Source organism: Dendropsophus ebraccatus, chromosome 14 (genome assembly GCF_027789765.1).
Source record: "Dendropsophus ebraccatus isolate aDenEbr1 chromosome 14, aDenEbr1.pat, whole genome shotgun sequence".
NCBI classification, from domain to species: domain Eukaryota; kingdom Metazoa; phylum Chordata; class Amphibia; order Anura; family Hylidae; genus Dendropsophus; species Dendropsophus ebraccatus.
In genome coordinates, this window is record NC_091467.1 from 16,666,068 (window position 1) to 16,685,661 (window position 19,594).

General features: G+C 43.4%; 1 protein-coding gene across 1 annotated transcript in view; it reads right to left on the reverse strand.

The window, feature by feature from the left end:
* WNK4 (WNK lysine deficient protein kinase 4) overlaps window positions 1-19,594 on the reverse strand; it is a 165,486-nt gene that overhangs the window by 29,053 nt on the left and 116,839 nt on the right. The window contains exons 5-14 of the mRNA XM_069951712.1: window positions 13,423-13,511; window positions 12,292-12,511; window positions 9,143-9,500; window positions 7,989-8,128; window positions 7,294-7,370; window positions 6,633-6,774; window positions 5,792-5,908; window positions 3,914-4,084; window positions 3,714-3,768; window positions 3,129-3,284 (exon numbers count right to left, since the gene is read on the reverse strand). Coding sequence (XP_069807813.1) covers window positions 3,129-3,284; window positions 3,714-3,768; window positions 3,914-4,084; window positions 5,792-5,908; window positions 6,633-6,774; window positions 7,294-7,370; window positions 7,989-8,128; window positions 9,143-9,500; window positions 12,292-12,511; window positions 13,423-13,511 — 1,525 coding nt within the window. The remainder of the gene's footprint in view (window positions 1-3,128; window positions 3,285-3,713; window positions 3,769-3,913; window positions 4,085-5,791; window positions 5,909-6,632; window positions 6,775-7,293; window positions 7,371-7,988; window positions 8,129-9,142; window positions 9,501-12,291; window positions 12,512-13,422; window positions 13,512-19,594) is intronic.

Genomic DNA, 19,594 nt, shown 5'->3' on the forward strand with positions numbered 1-19,594 from the left:
CAGCTCCTGGCTGCAGCCAAAATGATGATACCCTTATACTGGAGGTCGACTTCCCCTCCCCCAGTTGCCAGGTGGATAGAGAAAGTTGAGGACGTCAGGCACCTGGAGGAGGTCTGTAGCTGGTAAACCCTTTCACACGATAAGCACCTCGCCTTATGGTCCCCTTGGACATCTCTACTACAGCAGCACTATAGTCCATCCACCTCTCAGTAGTTTGTTTACACAATCAACCCCATTTTTCCCTCCCATTCCCCCCCCCCCTGCCCACGTTGCCCATTGTACTCCTGTTCCCCCCCTCCCCCTGCCCCCTCTGTACTCCCTTCCCTCCCAACTGCCCTTAGGCTCACCACTATATTGACACCCTCCACGTGCCACCTTCATTAATGTACATTTTGTTTTCCTGTATGCTTTTGTGGCGGGCGGGGGGCCCTCTCTGTTTCCCCCTTTTGTTGTACCTTATGTTTATAAGAAAAAAAATGATTTAAATAAAAAGAGATTTGACAAAGAAAACCTCTCCTGCTTTTAACAGTTCCTTTCATGGACAGAGATGGCAGCAGAGAGCACTGTGTCAGACTGGAAAGACAGACACCACTTCCTGCAGGACATACAGCAGCTGATAAGTACTGGAAGACTGGAGATTTTTCAATAGAAGTAAATTCTGAAACCAGTTGATTTAAAAGAAAAAAATACTGGACTGCCCCTTCAATGCTATTATATATAATGCTATTATTAGGCTATACCATCCAAGCGTTAGCTTTGGCTGTCTAGGCATGATGGTAGTTGTAGTTTTACAACAGCTGGAGAACCAAGGTTCCCTACCCCTGTCTAGGAGGAATTATAGAACCTCAATAGATACTTATTGCGTTAGGTGGGCACTCAGATCTTACAGATACAGATACATAGATACACAATGTAATCAATGTTACACTAATATCTAGTAAAGTTAGCTGTACACAAGTCCCAGCCTTATTAGCTCATTGCCTTCATTTCATTGTATTTTATAGTAGTGGCACATGGTATTCCGAACAGGTTCTATCATCTAACAGAGGATCGCCTATTGTTCTAGATGGTCATATGACCTGGAAGATTGTTTTGTTCACAGAGGGCATTATGTCCTGGTCAAACAAAAAATACTTGCAAGAACAATAAAAATGACCACAGTACGATAAGGAATTATCTCCAAAATTGTAAATTATTTAAAGGTTGACAACTGTGATGAGTATTATGTATCACGAGATTAAGCAGTATTATAAACCGATAACAAACCCTCCCATATGAGGAATATAGTCATGTATCAACGGGTGAATGGGTGCAAACTGACTCCCATTCCATACGACTGGATGATCCATTGCTAGAATGCTGAACTAATGTTACGCAATGGATGTCCAAACAGGCACGAATACTACCATTAGTGGTATAGGCCTGACAACTAATCTGGTCTAAGCAAGACGGACTACAAGTGGGAGCAAGGCATGTGTGTCCAGGGGATTTGCACTATACATATGGGGGAGATTTATCAAACATGGTGTAAAGTGAAACTGGCTCAGTTGCCCCTAGCAACCAATCAGATTCCACTTTTCATTTTCCAAAGAGTCTGTGAGGAATGAAAGGTGGAATCTGATTGGTTGCTAGGGGCAACTGAGCCAGTTTCACTTTACACCATGTTTGATAAATCTCCCCCTATGTGTGTACTACTGGCAAACAGGAAAAAGGGAGAGAATGAGAAGTTGTGCACCATGGCGGGGGTTCACTAGGGCTCAATTACAGCAGAGAGCAATAAAATCACCTTCTCAGAACTCCTAAAGGGGAACTCCAGCAAAAAAAATAATATTTCAAATCAATTGGTGCCAGAAAGTTATAAATATATATATTTTTTTAATTCTCAATTTTATCCATTTTTCCAAATTTATAATCAGACCAACAGTAACTCGTCGCACCCACAGGGTGCAATGACATGACATTGTGACAACAGAAACATAAACAAGTGCAAGTTAACAGCAGACTATAACATAATCCGTGGCAATCCGCAACTTCCGGTAGGGTGGCTAGACATGAAAAGAGTCAAATAGCTCGGGAGCGAGCTCACGCTCAAATAGCAACCAAGGAAAGGAAGAATAAAAATAAAAAACTAAGAAGGGAAGGGGAAGCGAGAGAACACAGGGAGGAAGGAAAGGGAAAAAAGGGGGGGGGGGGCGGGGTAGGGGGAGACCGGTCCTCACTGAACCAGAAGAGAACGAAATTCAGTTGATTCAGTAAACTGATCCCAGTAGTACCAGGTGCGAAAGAAACGAGCATTGCGATCATACAATTGCGCCGTCAGATCCTCCAGGTGCTTGAGATCCTCCACTCTGCGGAGCCACAGGGAGACACTCGGGGGGGTCAGGTTGGCGCCACAGGGCAGGAATGCACGCACGAGCAGCATTAACCAGATGTCGGAGCACAGAGCGACGATAAGTCTTCAGAGGGATCTCCGACAAGTGCAGAAGGAAAAATGATGGAGAGAAGGGGAGCTGGTGGTTGGTAAAAGTGGAGGAGATACGCCATACCGCTCTCCAAAAAGGCTCCAGTTTAGGGCAGCTCCAGAAAGTGTGAAGGAGGGAGCCCTCTCCACCACAGTTCCTCCAGCAGAGCGGGGAGACCTCGGGGAAAATCCGATGAAGTCGAGTAGGCACTCGATACCACCGCAAAGTTATACATATTTGTAATTTACTTCTGTTAATAACTCTAAAGTCCTCTAGTACTTATCAGCTGCTGCAGGTAGTGGTGTATTTTTTCCAGTCTGAAGAGCAGGAGAGGTTTTCTATGAGGGTTTGCTACTGCTCTGGACAGTTCCTGACACGGACAGAGGTGACAGCAGAGAGCGCTGTGTCAGATTGGAAAGAATACACCACTTCCTGCAGGACATACAGCAGCTGATAAGCAATGGAAGACTGTAAATTAAATTACAAATTTCTGGCACTTTCTGACTCCAGTTGATTTGAAAGAATTTTTCGCTGGAGTATCCCTTTAAGGGTTAATCCAATAAATACATACAGGTTTTTAATTTTTACTTAAACAATAGGTAAACTTAATGGAAAAAGACATCAATGATTTCCAGTATTGGATTGTAATATAGATGAAGAAATTACCTGTGGTCATAGCAGGTGGAAGAGATTTAGTTCTAAGGTCTGGTGCGCCCATGATAGGTCCTGCTGAACCAAACACATCATTTTCTAGAACAGGACTGCTCTGGTAGGGAGGACCAGGAGAACCGAGTCCCTTGCTGGGACTTGTGCATACTAAGTCTAAAAAGAAGAATACAAAGACATCATTATATGACTGATTAACTGGGTAAGGGTATGTTCACATCTCATTTTTGGCCCCACGTTAGTCTACACGTCAGGAATCAGTGAAAAAAGGATGCTGATGTGCAGCCTGGCGTGCGGCCGACGGCCACATTGACTTGAATGAGCAGGACGTGGTCGACCACGCTTTTGAGTCCTGCACAATGAGCAAAAGGTAGTCCCATGATGACTCCGTCCTGCTCATTAGAGTCAATGTGGCCGTCATGTGGTCGTCAGCCACACGCCAGGCTGCATGTCAGCATCCTTTTTTTCACTGATTCCTTACATGTAGCCCGACATGGGGCCAAAAACGAGATGTGAACATACCCTTACAGAAAACAGTGAAGCCCCCTCAATGCCTGGCTGTCTGGGATAACTTTCATCACTTACCACTGAGCGAAGAAGAGGAGAAGGAACGAGATAACTCCTGAAGTTGGAGATCCGCCTGTCAATAAAAACACAAGTGACACATTGGCTATGGTGCCTATTTCTACACTTGTATATGTAACCACCCATGTCCATCATATCTCTTAATATCATGAAGAGCTTCCTTGAAGATTGATAAGTATATGAAGCCTCATACAACGTACCTGTAAATTGGGCAGAGAGGAAGTACATGGACCAGTGGTTAGACGATCGAGGTCGTCTTCTCTGTCTCCATTGGCCTCTTTCTTCAGCAGAGTCTCCACGCGGTGGATGATATCCTTGATCCTATTGGTGAAGCTCTCTCTTTCAGACTGCATGATGAACTCATTGTTTACCTGGAGGAAAACAACAGGTCTTAGTGACGACTAGGTCTGCAGCCTATGTGCAAACACATGCACATGTGCTCTTGCTAATATATATATATATATATATATATATATATATATATATATATGTGTGTGTGTGTGTGTGTGTGTGTGTGTGTATATATATATATATATATATATATATCATATTTGTAATTGCTAATTGCTCCTAGCACACTTTTGGTTGTATTTACAGTAATGAGCTAAAAAAAAGTTTATCATGTGGAGCTGTTTCCTTCTGTACATGTGGACATGAGGGCAGCATAAACTAGTGACAGAACTGCTGAACAGATCGGTGTATTACTTACATCATTCTGTTCAGCTGTTCTCCTAATATGCAGGAGAATAGGATTCTTGCCACACCCCTCCCCCCGCCCTCCAGCTGCTGATTGTCAGTTGACTGACAATAAACAGCATAGATAGATAACTGCCAATCAGCAGCTGGTGGGCAGAGTTTTCTGCTTCTCATGAATATCCAGGACTACTGGGCTCATGCACATAATGGAGAGGACTATTTATTGTCCATGTTATTGTGGAGGAGATCTCTGGATCAGCTGCACAGAACAATGTAAGTGATACATCATTCTGTTCAGCTTCTCTGTCACTAGTATATGCTACCCTGAGATAGGACAGCACAAACCTGCTGAAAGAGTCTTTTAAGTTTCAGCTATCGGCAACCATTGTACAGCCTGCAATATCACTATGGATCAAGGTTACTGTGATCCCTCTTCTGGTGTTGTCAATCTAAAAAGCTTATGATACTGATAAAACGGCTTTCTCTCAGTAATTACCTCCAAATAAGGATTAAATAAAGAGAAATTGGCAGCACGTCTATGCATACATCCTTGCTATCAGTTTCCTATTGCCGATCACACGAGCAGTGCATACATACCGTCGTGGCAGCAGTAAGGGTACATACACACTGCTCTGGTGATCGGCAACAGGAAACTGCCAGCAAGGATGTATGCATATACACATAAGCATATTATAATAATAATAATAATAATATTTATTTGTATGGCGCTAACAGATTCTGCAGCACTTAAACATATGAAAAATGACAATGTATATATAGTAACAATTACGTGAAAATAAAGCACAAATGGTTGTTAAAATACAAGACAGACACATTAACGTAAAAAAAAAATATGCCATTATCTGCATTCAGAAAGACTTTCCCCAGGTCCCCCCCCCCTCCTCTCTCTCATTCACTGCTCATTATCAGGAAATCTCGACTCTTTTACTACAGTCGTGCCCTGTGTAACCTATGGAGAGGGAAAGGGGGAGGAGGGAGATTAGTCACCAGCAGAGAGTAGAGAACAAAGGATTACACAGCAGGACCTGTATGAAAGCTGGTATTCAGAGGTCAGAGAGGTAAGTGCTGACTGTTAGGGGAGATATCCGGTAGCTGTAAATTAACTCTTTTTTGTCCTGTTTTGGTGCCTCATCTCCCTCCACCCCTCCTCTCTCCATAGAAAACTATGAAGACAGGGGGGAGAGCTTCAAACTGCTTTTTCATGAGAAAAATGCATTTTTCGGCTAATAAACCCAATTACAAAGTTTCTAAAAATCACCTGTACTATTTATTTCTGCATAAAAATGTAAACGACAGTGACACTTTAAATACTATACAATAATACAAAGAGGAATCTTACTTTAAAGATACTTGTTACTCACCATAACAGCTGCAATGTCCTCCGGGTTATCGCCATCTAGGTCAAACTTGAAGGTGACCATTTTACCGTTGTAGGTCTGCAGCTGACACTCTACTACACGATCACTTTTATCTGATATCTGTACAGAAAGAGAAGCAGAAATGTACAGTGTGAACATGTTCATTGTTCAGCGCGGAGAGAGGAGGCACACAAGCCTCCCATAGACTGTCATTATGACAGGGAGGCTGGCGGCATTCCGCCACTTTTGCTCCGTGTGCACGTAGCCTAAAGTAGGTCAAGTCTTATTGCCCCAGCCATAAGCTATACCTTGTGGGGCACATTTTAAGCATAACAAATATGTTACATTGAAGCAAGCAAAGATAAAGAAGTACACATCTGCTTAATTTTATTCTTAAATCCCCTCAAATACTTGTCAGTCAGTTTTAAAGGGGAACTCCGGCATTTTTTTCCCTTTTATATCAACTTGTGTTAGAAAGTCATATAGATTTGTAATTTAGTTCTATTTAAAAATCTCAAGAAGTGGTGTATTCTTTCCAGTCTGACACAGTGCTCTCTGCTGCCACCTCTGTCCATGTCAGGAACTGTACAGAGCAGTAGCAAATTCCCATAGAAAGCCTATCCTGCTCTGGACATTTCTTTACATGGACAGAGGTGGCAGCAGAGAGTACTGTGTCAGACTGGAAAGAATACACTACTTCCTGCAGGACATACAGCAGCTTATAAGTACTAGAAGACTTAAGATTTTTAAATTGAAGTACATTACAAATCTATATAACTTTTTACGTTGATTTGCCAGAGTACCCCTTTAAGTCAGCTCCAGTTCCTATTGCGGAAATGCTTACATTAATTATTCGTAGTCTTGACCTTGCTTTACGTCGCAAAAGTTTAGCGGGTGTCTTCTTCACAGGGGATTTGACACTTCGTTCTCCAGCCGAGAAGCCTTCACAGCCATCGCTCAGCCCCGAGGCGACATCTGATGCATAACTGGAAATATATTGAACACACACTAAATAACAAGATACTATCAAAGTGGATGGGAGGCATCCTTCATTACCAAAGATCACAGATCTTGTCCTGTGTGTTCCTTTTCGGACAGCATGGTTTGAAAGCAGGGATGGGGACACTACAGCCTTCCAGCTGTTGCAAAACTACAATTCCCATCATGTCTGGACAGCCAAAGCTTTAGCTTTGGCTGTCCAGGCATGATGGGAATTGTAGTTTTGCAACAGCTGGAGGGCCAAAGATTCCCCATCCCTGTTTTAAACCATGCTGTCCCTGTTTGGATATAGAGAGAGATCTATCACAGAATCCTGGTGGGATAGAAAGAAGCAGCTGTAACTCCCCCTGGGTACTCAGTGTTTTATAGTGAATCATACACAACTGTAATAAGGGAGCCTGTCTGTGTTTCATGCTGCCCGTGCATAGGGTAGCATGAAACTTATGAAAGGTTCTCTTTCAAGCAATTATAAAATTGAACCTTTTTTCCCCCCAGTTTTTGCTCACCTATCCACAGGAGAAGTGATGTCACTGGGAAGTCCGAGAAGAGGCGTTGGGTCTGAATTCACACTTACAGCAATGATCTGCGAAAAAAAACAACTGTGTTTACTGTCAGGTCCCTGCTCGCTGTTGGCACTATTGTACGCACAGATGGTGGTGAGGGGGGGGAGGGAGCAGGGGAGGCTAAGGGCCCTATTACATGGGACGATTATCGTGCGAAAAATCGTTATATCCTTCGAATTTAAACGATAATCGTTCGCTAATCGTGTAATTGCAGGCAACGATAGAAAAATAGTTTGTGTATCGTTGATTGTTGATCGTAGATCTGAACCTAAAATCGTTCGCTAATCGTTCACTGTAATTCCACATTCGTTCACTCATGGTCCGCATTTGATCCGGCATTTGATTACCGGTGGCTGTAGAAGTTGGATGCAGCCCTAAGGCTGCCTGGAAAACACGGATACCGTCATAGGCCATAAGCTAAATCGATGTTTTCCACGCTGCATCCAACTTCGTCAGCCACCAGTAATCAAATGTCAAATGAACCCAAGCTCCAGATTTACTCATCGCTACTCTCCACTCAAAGCATCCTTGTTTAATGGCAGACATCAAGTTTTATTAAAATTTATGAAGAAAAGACGACCTTTGGATTCTTATATGCAAATAAATTATAAATCCAATTTTTTTTTACATTTTCTTACCCCAGGAAAGCATATTTCTGGCTGAGTACTCGGGGGGCTATTGGGATCTTCTTGAGAGGCATCACTTGAAGGTCTATGGGACCCATCTGCAGCCTCCATAAAGCCAGAAGAGCTGAGGTACCCATCTGTCTCACAGTCCGCTGCACAACAGACACAACTGGGTTACGCAAGAAAGGCTTCGCTTATAAAACTTAAAAGTGGAAAGTATAGGGGAAAGGAATGAAGACCAAACACCTAACAACTCTTTCAAGGTTACGTAATATTTGTTTCCTTAGAAATTTATCAACTTACCTCGTCCTACTGATTAAGACTTGTTTTCATCGTGTAACTTCTCCAACGTTGGCTGCTATGTGTTAGGTATCTATAGTCTCTACATTACTAAACAATAGAGATGAGCGAACCTTGAGCATGCTGAGCCTAAACTCTCTGCATTTGATTACCGGTGGCTGTAGAAGTTAGATGCAGTACTAGGGAGTCCTGGAAAAAATGGCTACAGCCTAAGGCCTATGGCTGCATTCATGTTTTCCAGGCAGCATTAGGGCTTCTTCAGCCACCAGTATTTAAATGGTGAGTGTTTGGGTTCGGACGCACCGGAGCATGCTTGAGTTTCGCTCATCTCTATTAAAGGAGAAGTCTAGACATTTTTAAAATCTGGCAGCCGGCAGGGGCAGGGGGGATTTGATAACGAGTGCAAACTTACCTCTTTCTGTGCCCGCGGTGAATGTCGGGATGGCGTCGAAAGGCATTTTCTTCCCAGTTATGATGGCATCACGACTCGGGGGTAAAAGGCCTGTCCCGGCAGATGGACTGGCTGTTTAGCCAATCAGTGACTGAAGTGGTGTCCCGACCTAGTCACTGACTGGCTGAGCGGCCATTACATCAGCTGGGTCGTGACGAGTCAGCGCTGGAGATCCCGAAGTCAGGCGGGGGTCCTACAGCCGGTCAAGCTGCTCATCACGGGCACCAGGAGAGGTAAGTTCGTACTTGTTATCAAATTCCCCTCTTCCCTTGTCAGGGAAGATTTTGAAAAATAGCCGTACCTCTCCTTAAAGCAATTTATTATTGCATTACACTATTATATAATAACCAAATAGGCATATGGCATTAACTTAAATAATACGCTCAGTTAAATATGATTAAAATCTGTAGCTTACACGTAGCAGAAGAGTAACAAGAGTGTCGGAAGTTGTACGGATGATGCTGATCTGCTTCGGGCTCCTCTGGTTCGGGCAGGAATGTACCACTGTTGACTGACTCGGCAGAGTCTGAGGGTGTCGGTAGGGATGTAGGACTCGGTGCCACATCGGGGGGAGCTATGACAGTGGTGCTCTGAGGTCCTCTCAGCTGCTCGAGAAGCTTGAGGATGCTTTGCTGCTTCTCCTCCTCTTTTTTCTTCAGTTCCTCTTGGGCACGCCTCACCTTGTCTCGCTTCCGCTTTATGGCTAGTACCCGGTCTCGGATAGCTTTTGCTACAATTTTGTAGTCGGCTTCACAGACAAAATTAAGCACAACCTAGGACACATATGCAGAAACAGATTGATGTATATGGCGAATGTAACAGACCCAATTAATAGTAAAATGGCGAGATTTCCTGATCTATTCAATGTCTCCACCAAAACTATTCCATCCACCGTCTCATCCCTCCCACTGCTATCTCTGATTCTTCTTAAAGTGAATGTACTATCAGGTACATTCGCTTTAACATGACCCATGGACAGATCGGCGACGGCGCAGGGAAGCCGGAGCCGCGGTCCATTTTTTTTAACCGCGGCACGGTTCCTGTGTACGGTGCGGTTCTATCCACGGGTACCGGGCCGGGGCTGAAGCACTGGAGGCGGGCAGGGCCACCCCCAGTGGGAGGAATGCCAGCCCCTCTATGACGCGGCTCCGTTAGAATCAATGGAGCCACGTCATAGAGGGGCGGGGGGTTTCTCCCACTGGGGGCGGGCCGGCCCGCCTCCAGTGCTTCAGCCCCGGCCCTACCTGTGGATAGAACGGTTCAAAAAATTGACCGTGGCACTGGCTTCCCTGCGCCTGCAGCGGTCTATCCGCTGGTCATGTTAAAGCGATTGTACCTGATGGTACATTCGCTTTAAAGGGGTAGTCCACCAAAAAAAAAATTCTTTCAAATCAACTGGTGCCATAAAGTGCCAGAGATTTGTAATTCACTTCTATTAAAAAAACTTAAGTCTTCCAGTACTTATCAGCTGCTGTGTGTCCAGCAGGAAGTGGTGTTTTCTTTCCTGTCTGACCCAGTGCTCTCTGTTGCCTCCTCTGTCCATGTCAGGAACTGTCCAAAGCAGGAGCAAATCAACATAGAAAACCTCTCCTGCTCTCCAGACTGGAAATAATACAACTTCCTGTTGGGCATACAGCAGCTGATAAGTACTGGAAGGCTTGAGATTTTTTAATAAAAGTAAATTACAAATCTCTGGCACTTCATGGTAGCAGTTGATTCGAAAGAAAATTTTTTTGGGTGGACTACCCCTTTAAATATTGTCTGTAAGGATCTTATTACATCTTATGAGTGAACCCCGAGCGTGCTCGATCATTTCACGTTTCACTCCCTGTTATTTGTGCCGTGCAAACAGTCTCCCTAACAATTCATTAGTAGAGACGAGCGAATCTTGAGCATGGGTTTGTCTGAACCAGAGCGTGCGGCATTTGATTACCAGTGGCTGAAGAAGTTGGATGCCTGGTAAACATGGATACAACCATAGGCCATGGGTTGTATTCATATTTTCCATGACTTCCTGGGGCTGTATCCAACTTCTTCAGCCAATTGTAATCAAATGCCGCCTGAGGTTCACTCATCTCTACAAGTGAATTGTTAGGGTTAGGGCCCTACTACACGGAGTGATAATGTGGCGAATCAGGCTAATTCGGCACATTATCGCTCAGTGTAATAAAGACAACAGTCAGCTGATGAAACGATGCTTGATGAAAGGGTGCTGTGTAATAGCGATGCGTGGACGACGGCTAAACAATAACGTTCATATACCTCTCCACGCTCCCGGTGTTCTCCCCAATGTCCGCAGCCACCAGTGAAATTTCAGAGATGGTCTCTGAAATGACAAGTCAATCAGCTAATTACTTGGCGAGACAGCAACACCGCGGCCAGTGATTGGCTGAAGGCCTGTCACTTCAGCAACCAGCTCTGAAGTTAGCCTGGTGGCTCCAGGGAGATCACCAGGAGCATGGAAAGGTATTATAAACTTTATTATTTTACACTTTTAGAGTAAGGGCTGCACGGACATCCCTAATGATATATATACAGCCCTTGCTGCACGACAATCGAGCCGTGTAATAGGCTCGGTAAACAAGCGCCGATCTAGCGGATCATCGCTCATTTTTATTACTGATCGGGCCTTGTGGTACGGCCCTCACTTTTTACATGGCACATGTAACAGGGAGATAACAAAGTGAAATGACACACAAAAGAATCAATGCTGCTAATCCATTGCCAAAGCTCAAACAATACACGTTCGGTTAATGAGATCTAGCTTTTGGTGAGTTATGACGTGATCTGAAAGGAATCGTCTAAACAATGGAAAGTTTGCACAGTTGACAGCTGCTTAGGGTGAGGCCCCATAGTAACTTCAACTACACATATAGTCTAGTACAGCAGATTTATAGGTGGTGCATTCTATTCCTTGTCTGTACGCCACCAATGAATAGGTAACAAGCTTCTTATTTTAGAGAAGGAAGTATTAAAGGGGTTATCCAGCAAAAATCTTTTTCCTTCAAATCAACTGATATCAGAAAGTTATATAGATTCGTAATTTACTTCTATTAAAAAATCTCAAGTCTTCTCATACTTATCAGCTACTATATGTCATGCAGGAAGTGTTGTATTATTTTCAGTCTGACACACTGCTCTCTGCTGACATCTCTGGCCGAGACAGGAACTCTGTCTCGGTTTTCTATGAATTCCCATAGAAAAACTCTCCTACTCTGGGCAGTTCCTGTCTCGGCCAGAGATGTCAGCAGAGAGCACTGTGTCAGACTGAAAATAATACAACACTTACTGCATGCCATGTAGTAGCTGTAAAGTATGAGAAGACTTGAGATTTTTTAATAGAAGTAAATTACAAATTTACTTAACTTTCTGACACCAGTTGATTCGAAAGAAAAAGATTCGCTGGACAACCCCTTTAAAAGGTTAAAGGGGTACTCTGGCTATTAAACTTCTTAAAAGCTACTGTATGCCCAGACTGGTGGTAAATAAAAAAAATTAAATGGGCTCTTAAACTTTCCTCGAGTGTGTATGTTAGCCTGAAATGTGGGTTTATGACTTTCTTACCATCTCCTGAGCTACCTCTTCAGCAATATCCTTGTAGAGGTCAAACAGGAACTCAATAGCGTTATTATCTTTGTATTTTCCATGCAATTTTTTGGTATCGTCCATCCTCAGCCAAAGCTTCAAGGCTGGTTTAACTCCATCGTCTTCCTCGGCCAGCTCAACATGGACTCCAGTGTCTTCTTGAAAGAAGGAGTGTTCCAGCAGATCCTGGATAGTGTATCTGTCAGGGCCGAAAGTAATTCGCTAAGTAAATCTTGTACAATGACAATACTAGACGAGGCGAGACAAAGAACTCCTTATTCAGTGACTTGGTCTGTGCAGTCAGTAGATAGTGGAGCTTTTATCAATAGACTAGAAGCAGAACACTGCAGACTACTTCTAAAGTTTTCCCCAGCGCCTCCCCCATAGAAACATAAAGATCTGCACTGTGTCTACATCTTGCATGTGTTAATATATATATATATATATATATATATTATCTGGTCCAGGGGCGTAGCTAGGATTCATGGGGTCCCATAGCAAAAAACTGTATGGGGCCCCATGAATCTGGTGCGCAGCTCCCCCCCCCCCATACAAACACACCAGCTCTCTGTGGGGGAGGGGGGGTGCTGTCAGTGGTGTGACATCCCTGAACTCCTACCCCACCCCTGGACATTAGCGGGATTAGGGGGTTGTTGTCACCGCCCAGTGGTGCTGCTGCGATCGGGAGGGGGCTCTGAGAGTGGCATACCATGAGGGAAGACCCTGCTTTGCCAGGGGCCCTTTACCGCGCTGGCCCCGTAGCAGCTGTGTGGTCTGCCATCATGATAGCTACGCCACTGATCTGGTCAGATCTGGGTATGTTTGATGTAATGACACATAAAAGCTTTTGGCCCATGAGTGTATTATTAATATTGCTGAATATCCCAGTCTGACCTCAAGTTTATTGACCTTTGGCTGGGACAATTGTCCATAACATGGGCGCAAAAAATACTAAATAAATGTAAATAGAATAAATCTGTTGAAGCTCACACCAAAGCTGAACCTTTGATTGCACAAGGACTACTCTCTAATCACCTCTCTGCACCTATCCCCTAAGTCCCTGAGCTGCTATTGTCCTCCGATCAGGTCATCTTTCCGAGGAGAGTTTACCTTTCATTCTTGTTCATGCGTATACAGCCCTCGATGATCTCTTTAAGCTCTGGGACTTTAACTTTATAGAAACTGTCTGGCTTCATGCCCTGCAGATGATGAAAAGAAGAGTAAGGTCAGGTCAGAAAGGTTTGGCCATGCATAGTTCATTGTGTACAACCTGAAATATTAACGCACCAGACGACGTGCAGGTTGGACGCGCAGAATGAGGGTGACCATAAAACAGTGCTGGATAGTGGGAGCTCAGGTTACACAGTACACGTTCTCTTCTATATATAGCACAGAATCCCAAAACACCGTATTCAAGGTACTAATAGTACTTGGGTATTTTTGGAAAATATTTTGAGTTCTTATTTGACTCATAACATTCACCATATAATTTGAGTTGAGCAAACTTCGAACATGTTTAAAGGAGAAATCTGGCCCCGAGCGGCTCTGTTTGCCAACGTCCCCCATGGCACTAGTCTCTTTGCCCCTGGTAACACCCACATTATGTCCCCCCCCCCCAATGGACAGCGTACAGGCATACAAGTGAATGAAAGAGGAGAAACACCATTGATGGAGGCGTGCCATGCCCGATAACAGGCCAGCCAGCATCCAGGAATGCCCAAAGGAGTGACCAAGAGCCTAAACATCACAACCCAAGGTGGCGCCGTGGAACGGACCTCAGGTCGTGACAAAAGTAGAAAAATTTTAACAGTTGAACTTCCGGCAGCCATTAGGGTTAAAAAAAAGTGGGGTAAGCTGTAGAGTGATCAATTACATTACAATTATAAGTTATATAACTTTGGATTCCCAACTCAAAGGAGAAGTCCAGCGAAAATTTATATTTAAGTATTGTATTGCCCTCCAAAAGTTATACAAATCACCAATATACACTTATTACGGGAAATGCTTATAAAGTGCTTTTCCCTGCACTTACTACTGCATCAAGGCTTCACTTCCTGGATAACATGGTGATGTCACTTCCTGGGTAACATAGTGATGTCACTTCCTGGATAACATGGTGATGTCACTTCCTGGATAAAATGATGATGCCACGCCCCGACTCCCAGAGCTGTGCGGGCTGTGGCTGCTGGAGAGGATGATGGCAGAGGGACACTGAGGGACACAGGGTACTGGAGGGACACTGAGCATCCCCCTGCCATAATCCTCTCCAGCAGCCACAGCCCGCACAGCTCTGGGAGTCGGGTTGTGACATCAACATTTTATCCAGGAAGTGACATCACCATATTATCCATGAAGTGACATCACCATTTTATCCATGAAGTGACATCACCATGTTATCCAGGAAGTGACATCACCATATTATCCATGAAGTGAAACCTTGATGCAGTAGTAAGTGCAGAGAAAAAAGCACTTTATAAGCATTTCCCATAATAAGTGTAAATTGGTGATTTCTATAACTTTTGGGGGGCAATACAATACTTTAATAAAACTTTTCGCCGGACTTCTCCTTTAACTTTGGCAAAAAAGTTTTGGCTGGACTTCTCCTTTAAGTTTGTACGGCATTATTTGGGTGGTAAAACATGCTGCTGGTAAAACATGGATACAGCCATACTATGGCTGGGTTCACACTATGTATATTTGAGGCTGTATTTGTGAGGCTGTATAGCAACCAAAACCAGGAGTGGATTGAAAACACAGAAAGGCTCTGTTCACATAATGTTGTAATTGAGTGGATGGCCGTCATTTAATGGCAAATTTTTGCTGTTATTTTAAAACAACGGCTGTTATATTGAAATGATGGCAGTTATTTGCCGTTATATGACGGCCATCCACTCAATTTCAACATTGTGTGAACAGAGCCTTTCTGTGTTTTCAATCCACTCCTGGTTTTGGTTGCTATGAGGACCTGACTTGAGGACCAAATACTGCCTGAAGTATACAGTGTGTGAACCCAGCTATAGGCTGTACCCATGTTTTCCAGTACTCCCTAGGGCTGCATCCAACTTCTTCATCCCCCGGTAATCAAATGCAGAGAGTTCAGATTCGGACAAACCTGAGTGGGCTCAAACTTCTCTCACCTCTGCTCAGCATGTGCCATATGATGTATTAAGTACAAGTACAAGCTGCAGAAGCACACGGTTTTTTACGTAATGTTTGATGCCTAATGCACAACCTGACAGGAGGAATCTTACCAGCTTTGTATCAGAAAAGTAAGGTTTAATCCTTGTAGCTCGATTATTTACCTTTAAGGGTTCTCAGAGTAGCAGCTATTTATCTTACCCATCTCTACAGGTTATGAATACAAGTACCAGTCCATTCCACTCACAGCCTGATTGGTTGTCTATAGAAACAGATTTGTATTGTGTTTACATGCGTTTTCATTAGGCGCCATGATTTAAGCTTCACTATTGGCTAATATGTCAGACTCAGGCCCTCCCGCTGTTCCACAACTACAATTCCCATCATGCCTGGACAGCCAAAGCTTTAGCTTTGGCTGTCCGGGCATGATGGGAATTGTAGTTTTGCTATTTTCCCTTAAGGGACGTTTTTTTCATGTTTTGCATGTGTTACGCTGCAGGTTTAAAATACCATAAAAAAAAGTATAACCATAGGGTTCAGTAGACTAAATGTAACCTTTGTTTGTCTTTGTTTGTGCTGTTTTATTCCGCAGCCTATTGTACTTTTGGTCCAGCAAGTAAAACATATAGCGGTGTAAGACCACACACGGTCACAAGCAGACAATGTTTGATCTACGCCCTTATGTCCACAATGCAGGCGCTCTGTGGTATACTACTGAATACATTTCTGATCTATATATGTCTTGACATATACCTGAGGCGTGCAGCTGAAACACGATACAAACAAACCCCAAACGAAAGCTGGAAATAGGAATCTGAATATATATATATGGGCTGTCAGTCTTAGTTGGGAGAAATTGAAAAAAAAAAAAATGTTAAAAATGGAATCCAGAATGCCAATGTGATCAGAGCCGAAGCTCTTCAACTACGTTTAAAGTATATTTCCTATAGTAAAAATTCTTACTATCAATGCAATCATTCCATTAAACTTTCCAACAATACTTAACACTACTAATAGTATTACTTTTCTGTTTTATCTTTTCGCCCTCTTAAATCTTCTATAATACAAATGCCTCATAGGTTTAGAGTCCTGACATTCATTTCGCCACCTAAGTCATAACTAAGAAATGGTATGAAGGAAAATAACTCACATAGTTCTTCTCTCATGTTCCCCATGAAGTAAAAACCTGAAAATACAACCTGTCCCGGCCAGAGAAGGATTAGTTTGAGGGAATTCTTTCTGTAAATGTGGTGTTATGAAAGACAAACTGGAACATTACTGCTCTAACTCTAATATCACTGGAAAAAAACAAGGTACAACAGGACCACTTCCTTTAAAGGGTAACTATATTTTTCGGGCTCGGGTATGGAAACTTTAACGATTCCCATAAACAGAGAGGCAGAAGTGAGTCAGTGCTATGCCCCTATAGTTTCTGATCAATTTACCTTGGAGAGCTCAGTGTACAGATTCGTAGGAAGTGTATTCATAGACTGTCTGCTAATCTGTATACTATATACTTGGCTCTCCTGCAAATCAAAATGAAGCTGCTGAAAATCCTCACTTCCTGGTCCACTCTGTCTCCAGTCTTCTGTCCTCCTCTCCATTCTGGGACAGAGATCACATGATCTCTGTCTCTTCTGTGTGCTGGGCAAGCTGTATCACCTCATCTGTAACCCTGACCAGCACTGACATCACCTAGTGATTACCTGGCCAAGGGCAGGGAAACAACAGCCTCTCCGGAGTAGTATAGGGGAAAGGAGACACTGTTGTTTCGTCTCTCTCTCTCTTTCTCTAATCTATATAGATAGATACTGTGTTTACGGTGCTAAGTAGAAGCAGATCGAGACAGTAGTGGGAAGATACTACAAGAAAGGGGCAGGTACCTGAGTTGGCTCTGAGGTGCAATGCATGCTGGGAGATGTAGTTTCTTGGCTGGGTGCAATGATGCAAAACTGGGATGATTTGTAAAAGTTTGAATCTAGGGCTAGGAGCAGCGCAGACAAGTGGGAAAGGTGTCAAACAATTGGTGGGGGATGAGTGGGTGTAACTATATGCTTTTTGTGCATTTTCTTTTTTTAAGGAATGGTGTGCCTTAAATTTTTCCATGTTGCCTCATTGGCCATGGCGGTCCCACAGTATGGCCTTTATGATTCCCAGATTTCAACTAATTTAATTTCCGCTTATGATGCACACGAGGGCTATGGGGTACCAAGCCACAAATCACCCAATTAAATATTTCAATTCATAAATACATTTATAACACCAAATTTCCTGATTAAAGTGGCAGAGACCATTTTCTCTACGTGAGGACAATTCCGACTCATCTTGTCTATTAAAGATGGCCATACGTGTCCTCACCTCACTCATGTGATCAGCTGCCTGTCCAATGTGTACGGCTCACTGTTCTGACATACATCCAAACGCCTCAAGTTATAAGCACGTTATAAAAATAATTATAACATTGCGCAAAAATGTAAGTAGAGTTCAAAGGAAAATTTCTTTCTCGGCTGAAGCAGAACTTGGATTGACAAGGGTTAGACCTCAAAGTCGTATCTCGGGGCAAAGGAACGTCCCTTTACGCAACATTAAACTGAGGTTTTTTATATAAAAACAACACTGTCCTAAAGAACCTTAAAAATTAAATGTACAGGGCATTATATAAACAAGAATGGTCTTAAGGCTAGTCACAAGGGTCGACCTCTAAATTCTATGCACCTTACTTGGCCTCGGATAATTCGGAGAACAGCACAGTCAGTCCAGTCCCTGTAAACAATATTTTTTAGCTCTCTCTATGGTTTGTTTTCTCTGGCAACCTAAAGCTCAGAATGAATGCGCAGCTTGTGCTGCCTCGCTTAATAGAGTGGTTCATGGGTCTCGGAGCAGGAGATCATTGGTGAGTGGGAGGGAGTGTCAAGAGCTGCCTACTTGTTGATGCAGGAAACCATAACAGAGACATCAGTCTACCTCCGCCTAACAAAAGTAGTGGTAGTGATTTTACATAGTACCCTGATAAATAAAGGCGCATGGACCCCAAAATTAATGTATTAAAACAAATAACCAATGTAGACTTTTTTGGATACAATAAGTCTTAACACTCAAGTTAGTAATAGCCTTTTGTATTATTACCACAGTTGTTCCCTAAGGCTATGTTCACGCATCACGTTTTCGGTACATAACACAGTCCTAATAAACAAACGCATTGTTGTCAATGGGACTACGTGCCGTAATTCACAGTATTTTTGGAGAACGTAATAGAACGTTTGACGTGTAAAAAATTAGGATTGGTCGGGGTTTGGGTGTTCAGAATGCCACCCATCGCTAGAAGGATCTGGAAGAAGGTCTCTCCTCGGCTGACTGCTGTCTTCCTCCTTGCTTGCCTGTGTCCTGTAGTGAGCAGCGAGTCAGGAGGGAGAAGCACTCAGGCAAGTGTTTCTCCCAGCTCATTCTAATGATTATTGGAGGTCTGAATACCCTGTCTCTTAACCATCAAAAGTTTTGACATATCTCTATTAGATGACAAAAAAAAGAGCAAATCCAACAGCACAAAATAGGTAGTTAGAGGGATGCATGGTGGATCCAGCTATCCCTATTGAAGACTTGTGTTCATCAATTCAAAGAAAGTCAAACAGTAGAGGCAAAAATCCAAAAATGTATTATGCAACCAAGTACATAGCGCTGTTTCGACCCCCATTGGGTCCTTGATAAATGCTTGACAAAGACTTTATGGGGTTGAAATGTAGCTATGTACTTATTTCCAGTAGAGAGAGAATCCAAACCTGAACATCATATATTATGACTAGGGATGGTCCGAACCTGCCGAGGTTCGGGTTCGTACGAACCTGAACTCTCGGCAATGATTCCTGCTGTCTTCCACCTCCGTGGAGAGGGTGGATACAGCCGGAGGACCGCCTGGAAAACTGGGATACAGCCTATGGCTATATCCCAGTTTTCCAGGCGGACCTCCGGCGTATCCACCCTCTCCACAGAGCGGGCAGACAGCGGGAATCATTGCCGAGAGTTCAGGTTCGTACGAACCCGAACCTCGGCAGGTTCGGACCATCCCTAATTATGACCTTCTTAGAATATTATCATCGGGCTGTAAATAATACCGCTATACAGTCTATGTTATGTATACTGACATTCC